This window comes from Lonchura striata, chromosome 34, assembly GCF_050655825.1.
Source record: "Lonchura striata isolate lonStrDom1 chromosome 34, ASM5065582v1, whole genome shotgun sequence".
Taxonomy (NCBI): domain Eukaryota; kingdom Metazoa; phylum Chordata; class Aves; order Passeriformes; family Estrildidae; genus Lonchura; species Lonchura striata.
Window position 1 is genome coordinate 5546609 of NC_140736.1, and position 20951 is coordinate 5567559.

General features: G+C 56.7%; 1 protein-coding gene across 1 annotated transcript in view; it reads right to left on the reverse strand.

Annotated features, from left to right (window-relative positions):
• Positions 1–3459: 3459 nt before the first annotated feature.
• Positions 3460–20951, reverse strand: part of ACTN4 (actinin alpha 4) — a 52866-nt gene continuing 35374 nt past the window's right edge. The window contains exons 12-22 of the mRNA XM_077789191.2: positions 20710–20860; positions 18536–18644; positions 17075–17215; positions 14064–14246; positions 12344–12478; positions 10229–10408; positions 8044–8190; positions 7844–7924; positions 6995–7057; positions 6218–6376; positions 3460–3669 (exon numbers count right to left, since the gene is read on the reverse strand). Of these exons, the coding sequence (XP_077645317.2) occupies positions 3511–3669; positions 6218–6376; positions 6995–7057; positions 7844–7924; positions 8044–8190; positions 10229–10408; positions 12344–12478; positions 14064–14246; positions 17075–17215; positions 18536–18644; positions 20710–20860 (1508 nt within the window). The 3' untranslated portion in view covers positions 3460–3510. The remainder of the gene's footprint in view (positions 3670–6217; positions 6377–6994; positions 7058–7843; positions 7925–8043; positions 8191–10228; positions 10409–12343; positions 12479–14063; positions 14247–17074; positions 17216–18535; positions 18645–20709; positions 20861–20951) is intronic.

The window sequence follows — 20951 nt, forward strand, 5'->3', positions numbered from 1 at the left end:
AAAAAGAGAAATGTGAGGGGAGAAGGGAAAGAAATGTGAGGGGAAAAGGGGAAAATGTGAGGGGAGAAAAGGGTGAGAAACGTGACGGGAAAAAGGTGAAAAACACGAGGGGAAAAGGATGAAAAATGTGAGGGGAAATGTGAGGGGGAAAAAAAGGCAGGAAAAGAAAAAAATAAGGGCAGAAAACATGAAGGGAAAATGGGTGGGAAATGTGAGGGGGAAAGGGTGGGAAAAGATGCAGAAAATGTGAGGGGAAGATTTTAAAAAGGTGAGGGAAAAATAAATAAAAAAGTGAGGGGAAAAAAATTTAAAAGTGAGGGAAAAAAGGATGGGGAACATGGGAAAAAAAAACAGCACAACGTAGGGATCCTGCACTCACATTTAGCTCTGATTTCACCCCAAAAAGATTCCCGCCATCACTTATAGATCACCTCAGGTTTTACCCCCACACCTGCCCTGACATGTCAAAAAAAATCACCTCAATTTTACCCCCAAAATGTCCCATTTTACCCCAAAATGGTTGTTCCCTCCCCTCAAGATTACCTCGTTGGCTCTATTAAAAAAAAAAAAGTGAAGAAAAACTCCAAAATTCCAGAGTTTTTTTTTTTTTTTTTCCAGCAATATTTTAATTACAGGACAAAGAAGCTGCTACGTGAATATATATTTATATAATAAATCCGTAAAGTTATAAAGGAAACCGGAATTTTCTGCTTCCCGTCAAAATTTTCCAGGATCAGGCGCTTTATTAGGTGGATTTCTCATACATTTCTTCCTTGTTTCTTTAATTTTTAATATTTTTCTACAGTTGTCCTTATGTCTCTCTTTATTTTTCTCCTTATTCTTTTTTATTTATCATTATTTTCCCATATTTTTCTGTATTGCTCCAGATTTCTCCACGATTCTCCTCATTTCTCTCCCAATTTTCCCGCATTTTTTCATTCCTCATTTTCTCCTTGATTTTCCATCTCTGACCACATTTTCCCTCCTAATTTTTCATCTCATTTCTCCCTGCTTTGTATTTCTCACCTTTTTTCCCTATTCCCCCCTATTTTCCCCCACTTTTTTTTTGTTTTTTTTTTTTTTTGGTCCACAAAACGCTGCTCCGAGGTGGGAATGTGAGTGAAAAAAACCTAAAAAAACCCCCCAAAATCCCGATTTTTTCCCTCTGGAAAAGCCATAAATTAGGTGCGAGGTGCAGGGGGAAGGCGAGGGGAGAGGGAACCCTCGGGCCGTGCCGCCGATCCCGTGGAAAATCCTGGGAATTCCTCTCTCCGCGTCCCGTTGCCAAAAAAATAACCGGGGAGAAGCGGGAATCGCGTCCCGAAATATCCCAAAATCAATCAACTGTTGCATAGTAGGAGGTGAGGGGGGGATCCCGGGGGATCCTTGGGGATCTGGGACCGTCGGGGATCCTGGAGGATCCTTGGGGATCCGGGACCATTTGGAATCCGAGAATTTTGAGGGTCCTGGAGGATCCCTGGGGATCCGGGACCATTTGGAATCTGGGATCTTTGAGGGTCCTGGAGGATCCCTGGGAATCCGGGACCATTTGGAATCCGGGAATCTTGAGGGTCCTGGAGGATCCCTGGGGATCTGGGACCATTTGGAATCCGGGATCCTTGAGGGTCCTGGAGGATCCTCGGGGATCCGGGACCATTTGGAATCCGGGATCCTTGAGGGTCCTGGAGGATCCCTGGGGATCCGGGACCATTTGGAATCCGGGAATCTTGACGGTCCTGAAGGATCCTTGGGGTCTGGGACCATTTGGAATCCGGGATCCTTGAGGATCCTGGAGGATCCTCAGGGATCCGGGACCATTTGGAATCCGGGATCCTTGAGGGTCCTGGAGGATCCCTGGGGATCCGGGAGCATTTGGAATCCGAGAATTTTGAGGGTCCTGGAGGATCCTTGGGGTCTGGGACCATTTGGAATCCGGGATCCTTGAGGGTCCTGGAGGATCCCTGGGGATCCGGGACCATTTGGAATCCGGGATCCTTGAGGGTCCTGGAGGATCCCTGGGGATCTGGGACCATTTGGAATCCGGGATCCTTGAGGGTCCTGGAGGATCCCTGGGGATCTGGGACCATTTGGAATCCGGGATCCTTGAGGGTCCTGGAGGATCCTTGGGGGTCCGGGACCATTTGGAATCCGGGATCCTCGAGGGTCCTGGAGGATCCCTGGGGATCTGGGACCATTTGGAATCCGGGATCCCTCAGGGTCCTGGAGGATCCCTGGGGATCTGGGACCTTTTGGAATCCGGGATCCTTGAGGGTCCTGGAGGATCCTTGGGGATCCGGGACCATTTGGAATCCGGGAATCTTGAGGGTCCTGGAGGATCCCTGGGGGTCTGGGACCATTTGGAATCCGGGATCCTTCAGGGTCCTGGAGGATCCTCGGGGATCTGGGACCATTTGGAATCCGGGATCCTTGAGGGTCCTGGAGGATCCTCAGGGATCCGGGACGATTTGGAATCCGGGATCCTTGAGGGTCCTGGAGGATCCCTGGGGATCTGGGACCGTTGGGGATTTGGGATCCTTGGGGATCCTTGGGGATCCTCGGGGATCCTTGAGGATCTGTGACTGTTTGAGACCCTCGGGGATCCAGGACCGCTGGGGACCACCAGGGATCCCGGGGGAATCCTCGGGGATCCCGGGGAGTCCCTTGGGAATCCCTTTGGGAGCCTGGGGGGATCCCGGGGAGTCCAGGACCCTCGGGGATCCTTGGGGATCTGTTTGGGATCCCCGGGGATCCCTCGGGATCCCGCTCAGAGGTCGCTCTCGCTGTAGAGCGCCGTGGAGAAGGATTTGTAGTCCAGGACCCTCGGGGATCCGTTTGGGATCCCATGGAGACCCTCGGGGATCCGTTTGGGATTCCCGGGGGGATCCCAGGGACTCCAGGACCCTTGGGGATCCGTTTGGGATTCCCGGGGGGATCCCGGGGAGTCCAGGACCCTCGGGGATCCCTTTGGGATCCTCGGGGATCCGTTTGGGATCCTGCTCAGAGGTCGCTCTCGCCGTAGAGCGCCGTGGAGAAGGATTTGTAGTCCAGGACCCTCGGGGATCCGTTTGGGATCCCGGGAGACCCTCGGGGATCCATTTGGGATTCCCGGGGGGATCCTGGGGAGTCCAGGACCCTCGGGGATCCCTTTGGGACCACGGGGGGGATCCCGGGGAGTCCAGGACCCTTGGGGATCCGTTTGGGATCCCAGGGAGACCCTCGGGGATCCCTTTGGGACCACGGGGGGGATCCCGGGGAGTCCAGGACCCTCGGGGATCCTTTGGGATCCCAGGGAGACCCTCGGGGATCCGTTTGGGATCCCTTTGGGATCCTCGGGGATCCGTTTGGGATCCCGCTCAGAGGTCGCTCTCGCCGTAGAGCGCCGTGGAGAAGGATTTGTAGTCCAGGACCCTCGGGAATCCTTTGGGATCCCAGGGATCCCGGGGACTCCAGGACCCTCGGGGATCCGTTTGGGATCCCGGGAGATCCTCGGGGATCCGTTTGGGATCCCGCTCAGAGGTCGCTCTCGCCGTAGAGCGCCGTGGAGAAGGATTTGTAGTCCAGGGCGCCGGGGCCGCCGTCGGGGCCGGGGTAGGGCGCCATGCGGGCGATGCAGTACTCGGCCTGCGCCGCCGGCAGCTCCCGCCGCAGCTCCGCCGCCGTGATGTAGTTCTGGGAGCGGGGAAAGGGGAAACGGGAAATGGGAAATGGGAAATGGGGAAATGGGGAAATGGGAAATGGGGAAATGGGGGAAATGGGGGAAATGGGGGGAAATGGGGGGAAAAGAGGGAAAAATGGGGAAATGGGGGGAAATGGGGAAATGGGGGAAATGGGGGAAATGGGAAATGGGGGAAATGGGGGGAAATGGGGAAATGGGGGAAATGGGGGAAATGGGGGGGAAAGGGGAAATGGGGGGGAAATGGGGGGAAATGGGGGGAAAAGGGGGGAAATGGGGAAATGGGGGGAAATGGGGAAATGGGGAAATGGGGAAATGGGGGGAAATGGGAGGGGAAAAGGGGGGAAAGGGGGGAAATGGGGGAAATGGAGAAATGGGGGGAAATGGGGAAAAATGGGGAAAAAGGGGGAAAAGGAGGGGGAAAACGGGGGCGAAAGAGGGAGAAAAGGGAGGAAATGGGGGAGAAAGGGGGGGAATGGAGGAAAAATGGGGGAAAAGAGGGGAAAATGGGGTGGAAAACGGGGGGAAAGAGGGGGAAAAGGGAGGAAATGGGGAAATGGGGAAAAAGGAGGGGAAAACGGGGAAAAAGAGGGGGGAAAATGGGGGCGAAAGAGGATGGAAAAGGGAGGAAATGGGGAAAAGGGGGGGAAATGGAGAAAAAGGGGGGAAATGGAGGGAAAAGAGGGGGAAACGGGGGCAAAAGAGGATGGAAAAGGGAGGAAATGGGGGAAACGGAAATACGGAAAAATGGGGATAAAGGAGGGGAAATGGAGGGAAAAGAGGGGGAAAATGGGGGCAAAAGAGGGGGAAAAGGGAGGAAATGGGGGGAAAACGGGGGGGAAAGAGGGGGAAAAGGGAGGAAATGGGGGAAACGGGGGGAAAGGGGGAAAAATGGGGAAAAGGGGGGGAAATGGAGGGAAAAGGGAGAAAATGGGGGGGAAAACGGGGGCGAAAGAGGATGGAAAAGGGAGGAAATGGGGGGAAAGGTGGGAAAAATGGGGGAAATGGGGGAAAAATGGGGAAAAAGAAGGGGAAATGGGGGGAAAACGGGGGGGAAAACGGGGGGGAAAGAGGGGGAAAAGGGAGGAAATGGGAGAAAAAGGGGGGAAAGGGGGGAAAAAGGGAGGAAATGGGGGAAAAAGGGGGGAAAGGGGGGAAAAAGGGAGGAAATGGGGGAAAAAGGGGGGAAAGGGGGGAAAAGGGGGGGAATGGGGGAATTGGGGGAAAAAGGGGGTAAATTGAGGAAATGGAGGGGAATGGGAGGAAAATAGGGGGTAAAGCGGGAAGAGGGGGGAGAAAGGGGGGAAAAGGGGGGCAAATAGAGAAAAACGGGGAAAAAGGGGGTAAATGGGGGTAACCGTGTCTCCCAACATTGGTGATCCCACCAGAGAATTGACTGACTTCAAAATCCCGCCTTGGTCTGATTCCCCAAATCCCACCCTGGAATTCCCAACCTCACCCCATAATTCCAATTTCCCTTCCCAAGCTCCCCAGCCCCATTCCCAGACCCCGTTCCCAATCCCCCAGCCCCATTCCCAGCCCATTCCCAATCCCCCAGCCCCATTCCCAGCCCCCATTCCCAATCCCCCAGCCCCACTCCCAATCCCCCAGCCCCATTCCCAATCCCCCAGCCCCACTCCCAATCCCCCAGCCCCATTCCCAGCCCCATTCCCAAACCCCATTCCCAATCCCCCAGCCCCATTCCCAGACCCCCAGCCCCATTCCCAATCCCCCAGCCCCATTCCCAATCCCCCAGCCCCATTCCCAATCCCCCAGCCCCATTCCCAGACCCCATTCCCAGACCCCCAGCCCCATTCCCAATCCCCCAGCCCCACTCCCAATCCCCCAGCCCCATTCCCAGCCCCATTCCCAATCCCCCAGCCCCATTCCCAATCCCCCAGCCCCACTCCCAATCCCCCAGCCCATTCCCAGCCCCATTCCCAATCCCCCAGCCCCATTCCCAATCCCCCAGCCCCATTCCCAATCCCCCAGCCCCATTCCCAGCCCCATTCCCAGACCCCCAGCCCCATTCCCAGCCCCATTCCCAATCCCCCAGCCCCATTCCCAGCCCCATTCCCAGCCCCATTCCCAGCCCCATTCCCAGCCCCATTCCCAAACCCCCATTCCCAAACCCCCATTCCCAATCCCCCAGCCCCATTCCCAGACCCCCAGCCCCATTCCCAGACCCCCAGCCCCATTCCCAGCCCCATTCCCAATCCCCCAGCCCCATTCCCAGCCCCATTCCCAATCCCCCAGCCCCATTCCCAGCCCCATTCCCAAACCCCCATTCCCAAACCCCCATTCCCAATCCCCCAGCCCCATTCCCAGCCCCATTCCCAATCCCCCAGCCCCATTCCCAATCCCCCAGCCCCATTCCCAATCCCCCAGCCCCATTCCCAGCCCCATTCCCAATCCCCCAGCCCCATTCCCAAACCCCCAGCCCCATTCCCAATCCCCCAGCCCCATTCCCAATCCCCCAGCCCCATTCCCAATCCCCCAGCCCCATTCCCAATCCCCCAGGCCATTCCCAGCCCCGGTGCCCACCTTGTCCCCGGCCAGCACGCGGAAGCTGTTGATGACCTGCTCGGCCGTGTCCGTGTCCGTGGTTTCCTGGGACATGAAGTCGATGAAGGCCTGGAAGGTGACGCTGCCGCTGCCGTTGGGATCCACCACGGCCATGATCCGCTGGAATTCCGCGTCGCCCTGCGGGGAGAGGCGCCGCGGGACGTTCCGGGGCCTTCCGGAAGGTTCTGCCCGCCAGCTCCGCGGCTTTCCCGGAGCTTTGCTTGCATTTTCGGGAGTCGGTTTTCTGTTCCCGGGGTTCCGGCGTTTTCCCCCCGGGATTGCCCGGCCCTCCCTCCCCCCGGGGGGATAAAAGTGGGAGGAAAGGGCAGAGGAAGCAGGAGAGGAGGAGGAAGGAGAGGGAGGTGACGAAGATGAGGAAGATGAGGAAGGTGAGGAAGATGAGGAAGGTGAGGAAGATGAGGAAGGTGAGGAAGATGAGGAAGATGAGGAAGGTGAGGAATATGAGGAAGGTGAGGAAGGCGAGGAAGGTGAGGAGGGATAAGGAAGATGAGGAAGATGAGGAAGGTGAGGAAGATGAGGAAGGTGAGGAAGATGAGGAAGGCGAGGAGGGATAAAGAAGGTGAGGAAGGCGAGGAAGATGAGGAAGGTGAGGAAGGTGAGGAAGGTGAGGAAGATGAGGAAGATGAGGAAGATGAGGAAGGTGAGGAAGGTGAGGAAGATGAGGAAGATGAGGAAGGTGAGGAAGATGAGGAAGATGAGGAAGGTGAGGAAGATGAGGAAGGCGAGGAAGGTTACCAGGCCGGATCCCGCGGCGCCCAGCAGCGCGCGGAAGTCGCTGGAGTCCGTGCGGCGCTTCGGCTGCCACCAGGAAGGGCAGAGGAAGAGGAAGAGGAAGAGGAAGATGAAGAGGAAGAGGGAGGAGGAAGAGAAAAGCAGAGAATCTGTTAGAGGAGAGGAAACCAGCCCGGAAAAGGAAGGAGGGAAGGAAGGGAGGAAAAAAAGGAAAGGGAAAGGGAAGGGAAAGGGAAAGGGAAAATGGAAAAGGGAAAGGGAAAAGGGGAAAGGGAAAGGGGAAGGGAAAAAGGGAAAGGAAAGGGGAAGGGAAAAAGGGAAAGGAAAGGGGAAGGGAAAAAGGGAAAGGAAAGGGGAAGGGAAAAAGGGAAAGGGAAAGGGAAAGGAAAAGGGAAAAAGGGAAAGGAAAAAGGGAAAGGAAAATGGGAAAGGGAAAGGGAAAGGGAAAGGGAAAGGGGAAGGGGAAGGAAAAAAGGGAAAGGAAAATGGGAAAGGAAAAGGGTAAGGGGAAGGAAAAAAGGGAAAGGAAAACGGGAAAGGAAAAGGGAAAAGGGAAAAGGGAAAAGGGAAAAGGGAAAAGGGAAAAGGGAAAAGGGAAGGAAAGGAAAGGAAAGGAAAGGAAAGGAAAGGAAAGGAAAGGAAAGGAAAGGAAAGGAAAGGAAAGGAAAGGAAAGGAAAGGAAAGGAAAGGAAAGGAAAGGAAAGGAAAGGAAAGGAAAGGAAAGGAAAGGAAAGGAAAGGAAAGGAAAGGAAAGGAAAGGAAAGGAAAGGAAAGGAAAAGGGAAAGGGAAAGGAAAAAGGGGAAGGAAGGAAGGAAGGAGGAGGAGGAGGAGGAGGAGGAAGCAGGCAGTACCTGCCGGTCGTTCTCGACGTCGTAGCCCAGGCTGATCAAACAGGCCTTGAACTCCTCCGGGCCCAGGGCGCCGCCGTGGTCCTGAGAAACGGGGCAAAAATGGGCAAAATGGGGGAAAACGGGCGGGGAACAACCCCGGGGGCGGCTGCGGGCAGATCCCGGATCCCCCCGGATCCCCCGGATCCCCCCGGATCCCCGACCTTGTCGAAGTGGTTGAAGGAGGCGCGGAACTCCTGCATCTGCTCCTGGCTGATGCCCTTGGCGTCGCGGGTGAGGATCTGGTTCTCCACCTCGTTGATGGTGCGGGCGATGGTGGTCAGCAGCTGCTCCCAGCCCACGCGCAGGTGCTGCGGCCACGGCACCGGGGCACTGAGGGGCGGCCGAGCCCCGGCAGGGAGCCGGCACCCACGGGATCGCCCCGATCCCCGCGGGATCATCCAGAGACCCACGGGATCACCCTGATCCTCACGGGATCATCCAGAGACCCATGGGATCGCCCCGATCCCCGCGGGATCGCCCTGAGACTGATGGGATCACCCCGATCCCCGCGGGATCGCCCTGAGACTGATGGGATCGCCCTGATCCCCGTGGGATCATCCAGAGACCCACAGGATCGCCCCGATCCCCGCGGGATCATCCTGAGACCCACGGGATCGCCCCGATCCCCGCGGGATCACCCTGATCCCCGTGGGATCACCCTGAGACTAATGGGATCGCCCCGATCCCCGCGGGATCACCCTGATCCCCGCGGGATCGCCCTGAGACTGATGGGATCGCCCCGATCCCCGCGGGATCACCCTGAGACCCATGGGATCGCCCCGATCCCCACGGGATCGCCCTGAGACTGATGGGATCGCCCCGATCCCCGTGGGATCACCCTGATCCTCACGGGATCGCCCCAATCCCCGCGGGATCATCCAGAGACCCACGGGATCACCCCGATCCCCGCGGGATCACCCTGAGACTAATGGGATTGCCCCGATCCCCGTGGGATCATCCAGAGACCCATGGGATCACCCTGATCCTCACAGGATCGCCCCGATCCTCACGGGATCACCCTGATCGTAATGGGATCACCCTGAGACTGATGGGATCGCCCCGATCCCCACAGGATCACCCTGATCCCCATGGGATGGATCCAGCACCCAAGGGATCACCCTGATCCTCACGAGATCACCCCAATCCTCACGGGATCATCCTGATCCTCATGGGATGGATCCAGCACCTAAGGGATCACCCTGATCCCCATGGGATGGATGCAGCACCCAAGGGATCACCCTGATCCTCACGAGATCACCCTGATCCCCCGGGATGACCCCAAATCCACTCAGGGTGACCCCAGTCCCCTCAGGGTGACCCCAAACCCCTCAGGACAACCCCAAACCCCTCAGGGTGACCCCAAACCCCCTCAGGATGACCCCAAACCCCTCAGGGTGACCCCAAACCCCTCAGGGTGACCCCAAATCCACTCAGGGTGACCCCAAACCCCTCAGAGTGACCCCAAACCCCTCAGGGTGACCCCAAATCCACTCAGGGTGACCCCAAACCCCTCAGAGTGACCCCAAACCCCTCAGGACGACCCCAAACCCCTCAGGGTGACCCCAAACCCCTCAGGGTGACCCCAAACCCCTCAGGGTGACCCCAAATCCACTCAGGGTGACCCCAAACCCCTCAGGGTGACCCCAAACCCCTCAGGACAACCCCAAATCCACTCAGGGTGACCCCAAACCCCCTCAGGGTGACCCCAAATCCACTCAGAGTGACCCCAAACCCCTCAGGGTGACCCCAAACCCCACCAAGTGACCCCAAACCCCTCAGGGTGACCCCAAACCCCTCAGGGTGACCTCAAACCCCTCAGGATGACCCCAAACCCCTCAGGACAACCCCAAATCCACTCAGGATGACCCAAACCCCTCAGGTGACCCCAAACCCCCTTAGGGTGACCCCAAACCCCTCAGGGTGACCCCAGACCCGTCAAGATGTCCCCAGACCCCTTAGGGTGACCCCAAACCCCTCAGGGTGACCCCAAACCCCTCAGGACAACCCCAGACCCCTCAGGGTGACCCCAAACCCCCTCAGGGTGACCCTGAACCCCCAGGTGACCCCAGACCCCTCAAGATGTCCCCAAACCCCTCAGGGTGACCCCAGTCCCCTCAGGGTGACCCCAAACCCCTCAGGACAACCCCAAATCCACTCAGGGTGACCCCAAACCTCCTCAGGGTGACCCCAAACCTCCTCAGGGTGACCCCAAACCTCCTCAGGGTGACCCCAGACCCCTCAGGGTGACCCCAGACCCCTCAAGATGTCCCCAAACCCCTCAGGGTGACCCCAGACCCCTCAGGGTGACCCCGAGCCCCCCGGGTGTCCCCAGCCCCGCGGTCCCACCTCCATGGTGTAGTTGGAGTGCTGGTTGTCGAAGATCAGCGCCTCCTGCACCAGCTGGTGCTGCTGCTCCAGCAGCTCCAGGTTGGGCTTGTACTCCACGATGTTCTCCTCGTACTCCTTCAGGTGGTTCAGCTGGTCCTCCAGCGTGCCGTTCATCTCGATGGAGATCCGGCCGATCTCCTGGGATCGGGGATTCCTTCCAGAGCCCGCCGGGTCCCCCCGCGATCCCCGATCCCCGAATTCCCACCCTTGTCCAGGACGGCACCGGCCCAGCCCTTCCCACGGCTCCCAGAGCTGGGACGACGTGGGCATGGAGCAGCCCCAGAGATGACTGCATCATCTCCACCGTTCCACCATCTCAGCATGTCCACTGTTCCACCATCCCCACAATCCCACCGTTCCACCATCTCCACCATCCCACCGTTCCACCATCTCCACCATCCCACCGTTCCATCATCTCCACCATCCCACCGTTCCACCATCTCCACCATCCCACCGTTCCACCATCTCCACCATCCCACCGTTCCACCATCTCCACCATCCCACCGTTCCATCATCTCCACCATCCCACCGTTCCACCATCTCCACCATCCCACCGTTCCACCATCTCCACCATCCCACCGTTCCACCATCTCCACCATCCCACCGTTCCACCATCCCCACAATCCCACCATTCCACCATCTCCACCATCCCACCATTCCATCATCTCCACCATTCCACCATCTCCACCATCCCACCATTCCATCATCTCAGCATGTCCACCGTTCCACCATCTCCACCATCCCACCATTCCATCATCTCCACCATCCCACCGTTCCACCATCCCCACAATCCCACCATTCCACCATCTCCACCATCCCATCATTCCATCATCTCCACCAACTCCACCATCTCAGCATGTCCACCGTTCCACCATCTCCACCATCACCATCACCATCACCATCCCCATCCTACCATCACCATCCTGCCATCCCCAACTCCACCATCACCATCTCCACCATCCCACCATCCCCATCTCCACCATCACCATCACCATCACCATCTCCACCATCCCACCATCCCCATCTCCACCATCCCACCATCCCCATCTCCACCATCCCACCATCACCATCACCATCTCCACCATCCCCATCTCCACCATCTCCATCACCATCTCCACCATCCCACCGTTCCACCATCTTCACCAACTCCACCATCTCAGCATGTCCACCATTCCATCATCTCCACCAACTCCATCTCAGCATGTCCACCATTCCATCATCTCCACCATCCCACCATCCCCATCTCCACATTCTCACCATCCCCATCTCCACCATCCCACCATCCTCATCTCCACCATCTCCACCATCCCCATTGCCATCCCACCATCACCATCTCCACCATCCCACCATGCCCATCACCACCATCACCATCTCCATCCCCATCTCCACCATCCCACCATGACCATCCCACCATCCCCATCACCATCCCACCATCACCAACACCATCACCATCCCCATCCTACCATCACCATCTCCACCATCTCCACCATGCCCATCTCCACCATCCCCATCCCCATCTCCACCATCCCACCATGACCATCCCACCATCACCATCCCCATCTCCACCATCCCACCATCCCCATCCCACCATCCCCATCCCCATCTCCACCATCCCACCATGACCATCCCACTATCCCCATCACCATCTCCACCATCCCACCATCCCCATCTCCACCATCCCACCATGACCATCCCATCATCACCATCCCATCATCACCATCCCCATCCTACCATCACCATCCCACCATCCCCATCTCCACCATCCCCATCCCACCATCCCCATCCCCATCTCCACCATCCCCATCCCACCATCCCCATCCCCATCTCCACCATCCCACCATCACCATCCCCATCTCCACCATCCCCATCTCCACCATCCCACCATCCCCATCCCACCATCCCCATCCCCATCTCCACCATCCCACCATCCCCATCTCCACCATCCCACCATCACCATCCCCATCTCCACCATCTCCATCTCCACCATCCCACCATCTCCATCCCCATCTCCACCATCCCACCATGACCATCCCACCATCCCCATCCCCATCTCCACCCCCCGGCGCCGCCGACCTCCATCTTGGTCTGGATCCAGGGCCCGACGCGGTTGGCCTGGCTGCCGAACTGCCGCCGCAGCCGCTCGTTGCAGTCCTGCCGCGCCTGCTCCTCCTGCAGCGCCTGGTCCCGCTGCGGCACCAGCTGCTGCACCTGCCGGCGCAGCGGCAGCCGTCGGAACGGGAACGGGAACGGGAACGGGAAACCGGGAATGGGAATGGGAATGGGAATGGGAATGGGAACCGGGAATGGGAATGGGGAACCGGGAATGGGAATGGGAACCGGGAATGGGGAACAGGAACGGGGACCTGCTCCTCCTGCAGCGCCTGGTCCCGCTGCGGCACCAGCTGCTGCACCTGCCGGCGCAGCGGCAGCCGTCGGAACGGGAATGGGAACGGGAACGGGAACGGGAATGGGAACGGGAATGGGGAACCGGGAATGGGAATGGGAACGGGAATGGGAATGGGGAACGGGGACCTGCTCCTCCTGCAGCGCCTGGTCCCGCTGCGGCACCAGCTGCTGCACCTGCCGGCACAGCGGCAGCCGTCGGAATGGGAACGGGAAACCGGGAATGGGAATGGGAATGGGAATGGGGAACCGGGAATGGGAACGGGAATGGGGAACCAGGGAACCAGGAAACTGGGAATGGGGTGGGAAACACAGATGGGAAACCGGGAAAAACAGAGGGGGAACCAGGAAAAACAGGAAAGGAGTGGGAAACATGGAGGGGAAAGGGAAAATGGGAAAGGAGTGGGAAACACAGACCCTAAACTGGGAAACTTAGATGGGAAACTGGGAAAACAGGAAAGGGGTGGGAAACACGGAGGGGAACCAGGAAATATGGACAGGAAACTGGGAAACTCGGATGGGAAACTGGGAAAATGGGAAAGGGGTGGGAAACACAGTGGGGAAAGGGAAAACAGGAAAGGGGTGGGAAACGTGGAGGGAAAAAATGGCAGGAAAAGGGAAAAAAGAGCAGGAAAAGGGGAAAAATGGCGAGAAAAGGGGAAAAATGGCAGGAAAAGGGGAAGAATGGTGGGAAAAGGGGGAAAAAGCGGGAAAAGGGGGAAAAGGGCGGGAAAAGGGGAAAAATGGTGGGAAAAGGTGGAAAATGGTGGGAAAAGGGGAAAAATGGTGGGAAAAGGGGGAAAATGGTGGGAAAAGAGGGAAAAGGGCAGGAAAAGGGGGAAAATGGGTGGGAAAAGGGGGAAAAGGGCGGGAAAAGGGAAAAATGGCGGGAAAAGGGGGAAAATGGGTGGGAAAAGGGGGAAAAGGGCAGGAAAAGGGGGAAAAGGGCGGGAAAAGGGGAAAATGGCAGGAAAAGGGGAAAAATGGTGGGAAAAGGGGGAAAAAGGGCGGGAAAATGGGGAAAAGGGTGGGAAAAGGGGGAAAAGGGCAGGAAAAGGGGGAAAATGGTGGGAAAAGGGGGAAAAGGGTGGGAAAAGGGGGAAAAGGGCGGGAAAAGGGCGGGAAAAGGGGAAAAATGGCGGGAAAAGGGGAAAATGGTGGGAAAAGGGCGGGAAAAGGGGGAAAAGGGCTGGAAAAGTGGGAAAAGGGCAGGAAAAGGGGAAAAATGGCGGGAAAAGGGGAAAAATGGCGGGAAAAGGGGGAAAAGGGCGGGAAAAGGGGGAAAAGGGCGGGAAAAGGGGGAAAATGGCAGGAAAAGGGGGAAAAGGGCGGGAAAAGGGGGAAAAGGGCGGGACAAGGGGAAGTGCGGGCAGAGGGGCGGGCTCCGTACCCGCTCCCACTTGGAGTTGATGACCTGGGCCGTGACCGAGGTGTAGGGGTTGCTGGCGGGCAGCTGGATCCCGTGCAGCTCCGCCAGGCGCTGCGCCTCCCGCTGGATCCCCAGGATCGCCTCCCGCTCCTTGTCCGCGTCCGGCAGCGTCGACTTGAACTGCTCGTGGGCCGCCATCAGGCCCTGGCGGCGCGGACGGAACCCCTCAGAGCTCCCGGGAATTCCATGGAATTCCGCAGAATTCATTCCGCGGAACCCCTCGGAGCTCCCGGGAATTCCACGGAACTCCGCAGAATTCAATCCGCGGAACCCCTCAGAGCTCCCGGGAATTCCATGGAATTCCGCAGAATTCAATCCGCGGAACCCCTCGGAGCTCCCGGGAATTCCACGGAACTCCGCAGAATTCATTCCGCAGAACCCCTCGGAGCTCCCGGGAATTCCACGGAACTCCGCAGAATTAATTCCGCAGAACCCCTCGGAGCTCCCGGGAATTCCACGGAATCCCGCAGAATTCATTCCGCGGAACCCCTCGGAGCTCCCGGGAATTCCACGGAACTCCGCAGAATTAATTCCGCGGAACCCCTCGGAGCTCCCAGGAATCTCGTGGAATTCCGCAGGACTCCTCAGAGTTCCGAGGAATCTCGTGGAATTCTGCAGAACCCCTCGGAGCTCCCAGGAATTCCACGGAACTCCGCAGAATTAATTCCGCAGAACCCCTTAGAGCTCCCGGGAATTCCACGGAATTCCGCAGAATTAATTCCGCGGAACCCCTCGGAGCTCCCAGGAATCTCATGGAATTCCGCAGGACTCCTCAGAGTTCTGAGGAATCTCGTGGAATTCTGCAGAACCCCTCAGAGCTCCCGGGAATTCCACGGAATCCCGCAGAATTCATTCCGTGGAACCCCTCGGAGCTCCTGGGAATTCCACAGAACTCCGCAGAATTAATTCCGCAGAACCCCTCGGAGCTCCCGGGAATTCCACGGAACTCCACAGAATTCATTCCACGGAACCCCTCGGAGCTCCCAGGAATCTCGTGGAATTCCGCGGGACTCCTCAGAGTTCTGAGGAATCTTGTGGAATTCTGTAGAACCCCTCAGAGCTCCCGGGAATTCCACGGAACTCCGCAGAATTCATTCTGTAGAACCCCTCGGAGCTCCCAGGAATTCCACGGAACTCCGCAGAATTAATTCCGCGGAACCCCTCGGAACTCCCGGGAATTCCACGGAACCCCGCAGAATTAATTCCGCGGAACCCCTCGGAGCTCCCGGGAATTCCACGGAACTCCGCAGAATTCATTCCGCGGAACCCCTCGGAGCTCCCGGGAATCTCGTGGAATTCCGCAGGACTCCTCAGAGTTCTGAGGAATCTCGTGGAATTCTGCAGAACCCCTCGGAGCTCCCAGGAATTCCACGGAATTCCGCAGAATTCATTCCGCGGAACCCCTCGGAGCTCCCAGGAATCTCGTGGAATTCCGCGGGACTCCTCAGAGTTCCCAGAAATTCCACAGAATCCCGCAGAATTAATTCCGCAGAACCCCTCGGAGCTCCCAGGAATCTCGTGGAATTCTGCAGAACCCCTCAGAGTTCCCAGGAATCTCGTGGAATTCCGCAGAACTCCTCAGAATTCCTCGGAATTAACTCCACAGAATTCCTCAGAACTCCTCAGAATTCCAGAGAATTCCTCAGAACTCCACAGAATTCCTCAGGACACCTCAGAACTCCTCAGAATTCCCCCGAACACCTCAGAACTCCTCAGAATTCCACAGAATTCCTCAGAACTCCTCAGAATTCCTCAGAACTCCTCAGAACTCCATGGAATTCAACATAATTTCTCAGAACTCCTCAGAATTCCTCAGAATTCCTCAGAACTCCTCAGAACTCCACGGAATTCAACATAATTTCTCAGAATTCCAGAGAACTCCTCAGAATTCCCCCAAACACCTCAGAACTCCTCAGAATTCCACAGAATTCCTCAGAACTCCTCAGAATTCCAGAGAATTCCTCAGAACTCCATAGAATTCCTCAGGACACCTCAGAACTCCTCAGAATTCCTCAGAACTCCTCAGAACTCCACGGAATTCAACATAATTTCTCAGAATTCCAGAGAACTCCTCAGAATTCCCCCGAACACCTCAGAACTCCTCAGAATTCCACAGAATTCTTCAGAACTCCTCAGAATTCCAGAGAATTCCTCAGAATTCCTCAGAACCCCTCAGAATTCCCCCAAACACCTCAGAACTCCTCAGAATTCCAGAGAATTCCCCCAAACACCTCAGAACTCCTCAGAATTCCAGAGAATTCCCCCAAACACCTCAGAACTCCTCAGAATTCCACAGAATTCTTCAGAACTCCTCAGAATTCCAGAGAATTCCTCAGAATTCCTCAGAACCCCTCAGAATTCCCCCAAACACCTCAGAACTCCTCAGAATTCCAGAGAATTCCTCAGAACTCCATAGAATTCCTCAGAACTCCACAGAATTCCTCAGGACACCTCAGAACTCCTCAGAATTCCAGAGAATTCCTCAGAACTCCACAGAATTCCCCCAAACACCTCAGAACTCCTCAGAACTCCACAGAATTCCTCAGAACTCCTCAGAATTCCAGAGAATTCCTCAGAATTCCTCAGAATTCCCCCAAACACCTCAGAACTCCTCAGAACTCCACAGAATTCCTCAGAACTCCTCAGAATTCCAGAGAATTCCTCAGAACTCCACAGAATTCCCCCAAACACCTCAGAACTCCTCAGAACTCCACAGAATTCCTCAGAACTCCTCAGAACTCCATGGAATTCAACATAATTTCTCAGAATTCCAGAGAATTCCTCAGAATTCCTCAGAACTCCACAGAATTCCTCAGAATTCCTCAGAACTCCAGGGACTGCAGCTGGGAGCTGCTCAATCCCCAAAGCTCCCGCGCCTCTGCCGCACAACCGGCGAGGAGGACGCCCCGGAAATGGGGATTTTGGGGGATTTTGGGGGATTTTGGGGATTTTGGGGCGGGACTGGCGCCCACCTGGATCTCCTCGATGGTGTGCACGATGAACATGTCCTGCAGGTCCTCCATGGCGCTCTCCATCCAGTTGTTGAAGGGCGCCGCGCGCTTGGCGTACTCCAGGTGCAGCTCGTCGATGGTCTCCAGCTGCTTCTCCGTTTTCTGCCGCCACAAACGCCGGCGTCGGATCCCGCGGCGGGATCCGGGGGGGATTGGAGGTTGGGATCCCGGGATTGGGATCCAGGGTTGGGATTGGAGGTTGGGATTAAAGGTTGGGATCCCGGGGTTGGGATCCCGGGGTAGGGATCTGGGATCTGGGGGGTGGGATCCAGGGTTGGGATCCCGGGGTTGGGATCCAGGGTTGGGATCCCAGGGTTGGGATCCAGGGTTGGGATTGGAGGCTGGGATCCCGGGGTTGGGATCTTGGGGTTGGGATCTTGGGGTTGGGATCCGGGGGGTGCGATCCAGGGTTGGGATTGGAGGCTGGGATCCTGGGGTTGGGATCTGGGACTGGGATCCGGGGGGTGGGATCCAGGGTTGGGATCTGGGGTGGGATCCAGGGTTGGGATCTGGGGTTGGGATCCAGGATTGGGATCCCAGGGTTGGGACTGGGGACTGGGATCTGGGGTCGGGATCTGGAGTTGAGATCCAGGATTGGGATCCAGTTTTGGGATCCAGGTTGGGATCCAGGATTGGGATGCAGGGCCGGGATCCAGGATTGGGATCCAGTTTTGGGATCTGGGTTGGGATCTGGGTTGGGATCTGGGTTGGGATCCAGTTTTTGGATCCAGTTTTGGGATCCAGTTTTGGGATCCGGGTTTGGGATCTGGGACTGGGATCCAGTTTTGGGATCTGTGTTTAGGATCCGTGTTTGGGATCCGTGTTTGGGATCCTGGTTTGGGATCCAGGGCCAGGATCCAGTTTTGGGATCCAGTTTTGAGATCCAGTTTTGGGATCCAGTTTTGGGATCCAGTTTTGGGATCTGGGTTGGGATCCGGGTTTGGGATCCAGTTTTGGGATCCAGTTTTGGGATCTGTGTTTAGGATCCATGTTTGGGATCCTGGTTTGGGATCCTGGTTTGGGATCCTGGTTTGGGATCCAGTTTTGGGATCCGGGTTTGGGATCCGGGTTTGGGATCTGGGACTGGGATCCAGTTTTGGGATCTGTGTTTAGGATCCGTGTTTGGGATCCGTGTTTGGGATCCTGGTTTGGGATCCAGGGCCAGGATCCAGTTTTGGGATCCAGTTTTGAGATCTAGTATTGGGATCCAGTTTTGGGATCCAGTTTTGGGATCTGGGTTGGGATCCGGGTTTGGGATCCAGTTTTGGGATCCAGTTTTGGGATCTGTGTTTAGGATCCATGTTTGGGATCCTGGTTTGGGATCCTGGTTTGGGATCCTGGTTTGGGATCCAGGATTGGAATCCGTGTTTGGGATCCAGGTTGGGATCCGGGTCCCGGCCCCCCGCCCCAGCCCCCGCGGACCTCGAGCGCCTGGCGGCGGCTGTGGGTCAGGGAGCCCAGCAGGTCCCACTGGTCACAGATCTTCTGGCACCGCGCGTTGACGCTCGGCGCGTCGTAGTAATCCAGCTCGCTGGGAAACGGGGAGAAAACGAGGGAAAAAGGGGGGAAAAACGGGGGGAAATGGGGGAAAACGGGGGAAAACGGGGGGAAACAGGGAGAAAATGGGGGGAAATGGGGAAAAAACGGAAGAAACGGGGAAAAAATGGAGAGAAATGGGGGAAAAACGGGGAGAAAATGGGGGGAAACGGGGAGAAAATGGGGGGAAACGGGGAAAAATGGGGGGAAACGGGGGGAAATGGGGGGGAAACAGGGAAAACCGGAGGAAAAATGGGGAGAAACAGGGAAAACCGGGGGAAAAACGGGGAGAAAATGGGGGGAAACGGGGAGAAAATGGGGGGAAACGGGAGGAAACGGGGGGAAACGTGGAAAAAAGGGGAGAAAATGGGGGGAAACGGGGGAAAACGGGGGAAAACGGGGGGAAACGGGGAAAGAACGGAGAGAAACGGGGAGAAAATGGGGGGAAACGGGGAGAAACGGGGGGAAACGGGGAAAAAATGGGGGGAAACGGGGAAAAACAGGGAAAAACGGGGAGAAAATGGGGGGAAATGGAGGGAAATGGGGAAAAACGGGGGGAAACAGGGAAAAACAGGGAAAGAAAGGAGAGAAACGGGGAGAAAATGGGGGGAAACGGGGAAAAAATGGGGAAAAATGGGAAAAAATGGGGTGAAATGGGGAAAAACGGGGAAAGAAAGGAGAGAAACGGGGAGAAAATGGGGGGAAACGGGGAAAAAATGGGGAAAAAAGGGGGGAAAACAGAGAGAAACGGGGAAAAGTGGGGTGAAATGGGGAAAAAAACAGAGAAAAACGGGGGAAATGGGGAAAAAATGGGGGAAAAGGGGAAAAATGGGAAAAAAACCAGAAAAATGGGGCAAAAGGGGGAAAATGAGGGAAAATAGAGAAAAAATTGGGAAAAATGGGGCAAAAATGAGGAAAACCAGGGGGAAACGGGGAAAAATGGGGGGAATAAGGAAAAATGGGGGGAAATGGGGAAAAACAGGGGGGAAAATGGGAAAAAAAACAGTGGGAAAAGAGGGAAAGGCCATGGGAAAAAGGGAGAACGGGGAAAAGAAAGGAAAGGGGAAAACAGTGGGAAAAGGTGGGAAGGGGGAAAAGCATGGGGATATTTCAGGTCATTCTTGGGTGTATTTTGGGATAGTTTGGGTTATTTATTTGGTATTTTTTGGGGTGTGTTTTGGGACATCTCACAGGTTATTCTGGGGATATTTTGGGGTCTCCCATCCTGTACTTGGGTGATGGCTGGGAGCTGCTTTTGGGGTCTCCCTCAGGACACTTTGGGGGTGATTTTGGGGTTCAATTTGGGGGTGTTTTGGGGGTGTTTTGGGTGCCATATTTGAGGTCCTGGGCGATGGCTGGGAGCTGCTTTTGGGGCTCCCCCTGGCACACTTTGGGGGTGATTTTGGGGTTCAATTTGGGGTGTTTTGGGTTCCCATACTTGAGCTCCTGGGTGATGGCTGGGAGCTGCTTTTGGGGTCCCCCCCGGCACACTTTTGGGGGTGATTTTGGGGTTCAGTTTGGGGTGTTTTGGGTTTCCATACTTGAGCTCCTGGGTGATGGCTCAGAGCTGCTTTTGGGGTCCCCCCTGGCACACTTTGGGGGTGATTTTGGGGTTCAGTTTGGGGTGTTTTGGGTTCCCATACTTGAGCTCCTGGGCGATGGCTGGGAGCTGCTTTTGGGGTTCCCCCCGGCACACTTTTGGGGGTGATTTTGGGGTTCAATTTGGGGTGTTTTGGGTGCCATACTTGAGCTCCTGGGCGATGGCTGGGAGCTGCTTTTGGGGTCCCCCCGGCACACTTTGGGGGTGATTTTGGGGTTCAATTTGGGGTGTTTTGGGTTTCCATACTTGAAATCCTGGGCGATGGCTGGGAGCTGCTTTTGGGGCTCCCCCCGGCACACTTTGGGGGTGATTTTGGGGTTCAATTTGGGGTGTTTTGGGTTCCCATACTTGAGCTCCTGGGCGATGGCTGGGAGCTGCTTTTGGGGTTCCCCCCGGCACACTTTGGGGGTGATTTTGGGGTTCAATTTGGGGTGTTTTGGGGGTGTTTTGGGTGCCATACTTGAGCTCCTGGGCGATGGCCGCGATCTGCTCCACGCGGTCCTGGTGCGCCGCCAGGTCCGACTCGAAGGCCTCGTGCTTGCGGAGCAGCGCCCGCACCTGGGCCAGCGAGGCCGTGCCCGAGTCCCGGTCCCGCAGGGCCACCTCCTTACCTGGCACAGGTGTGGGGACACCCCTGAGACCCCAAAAATTAACCTGTGCCACCCCTGGTGCCACCTCCTTACCTGGCACAGGTGTGGGGAC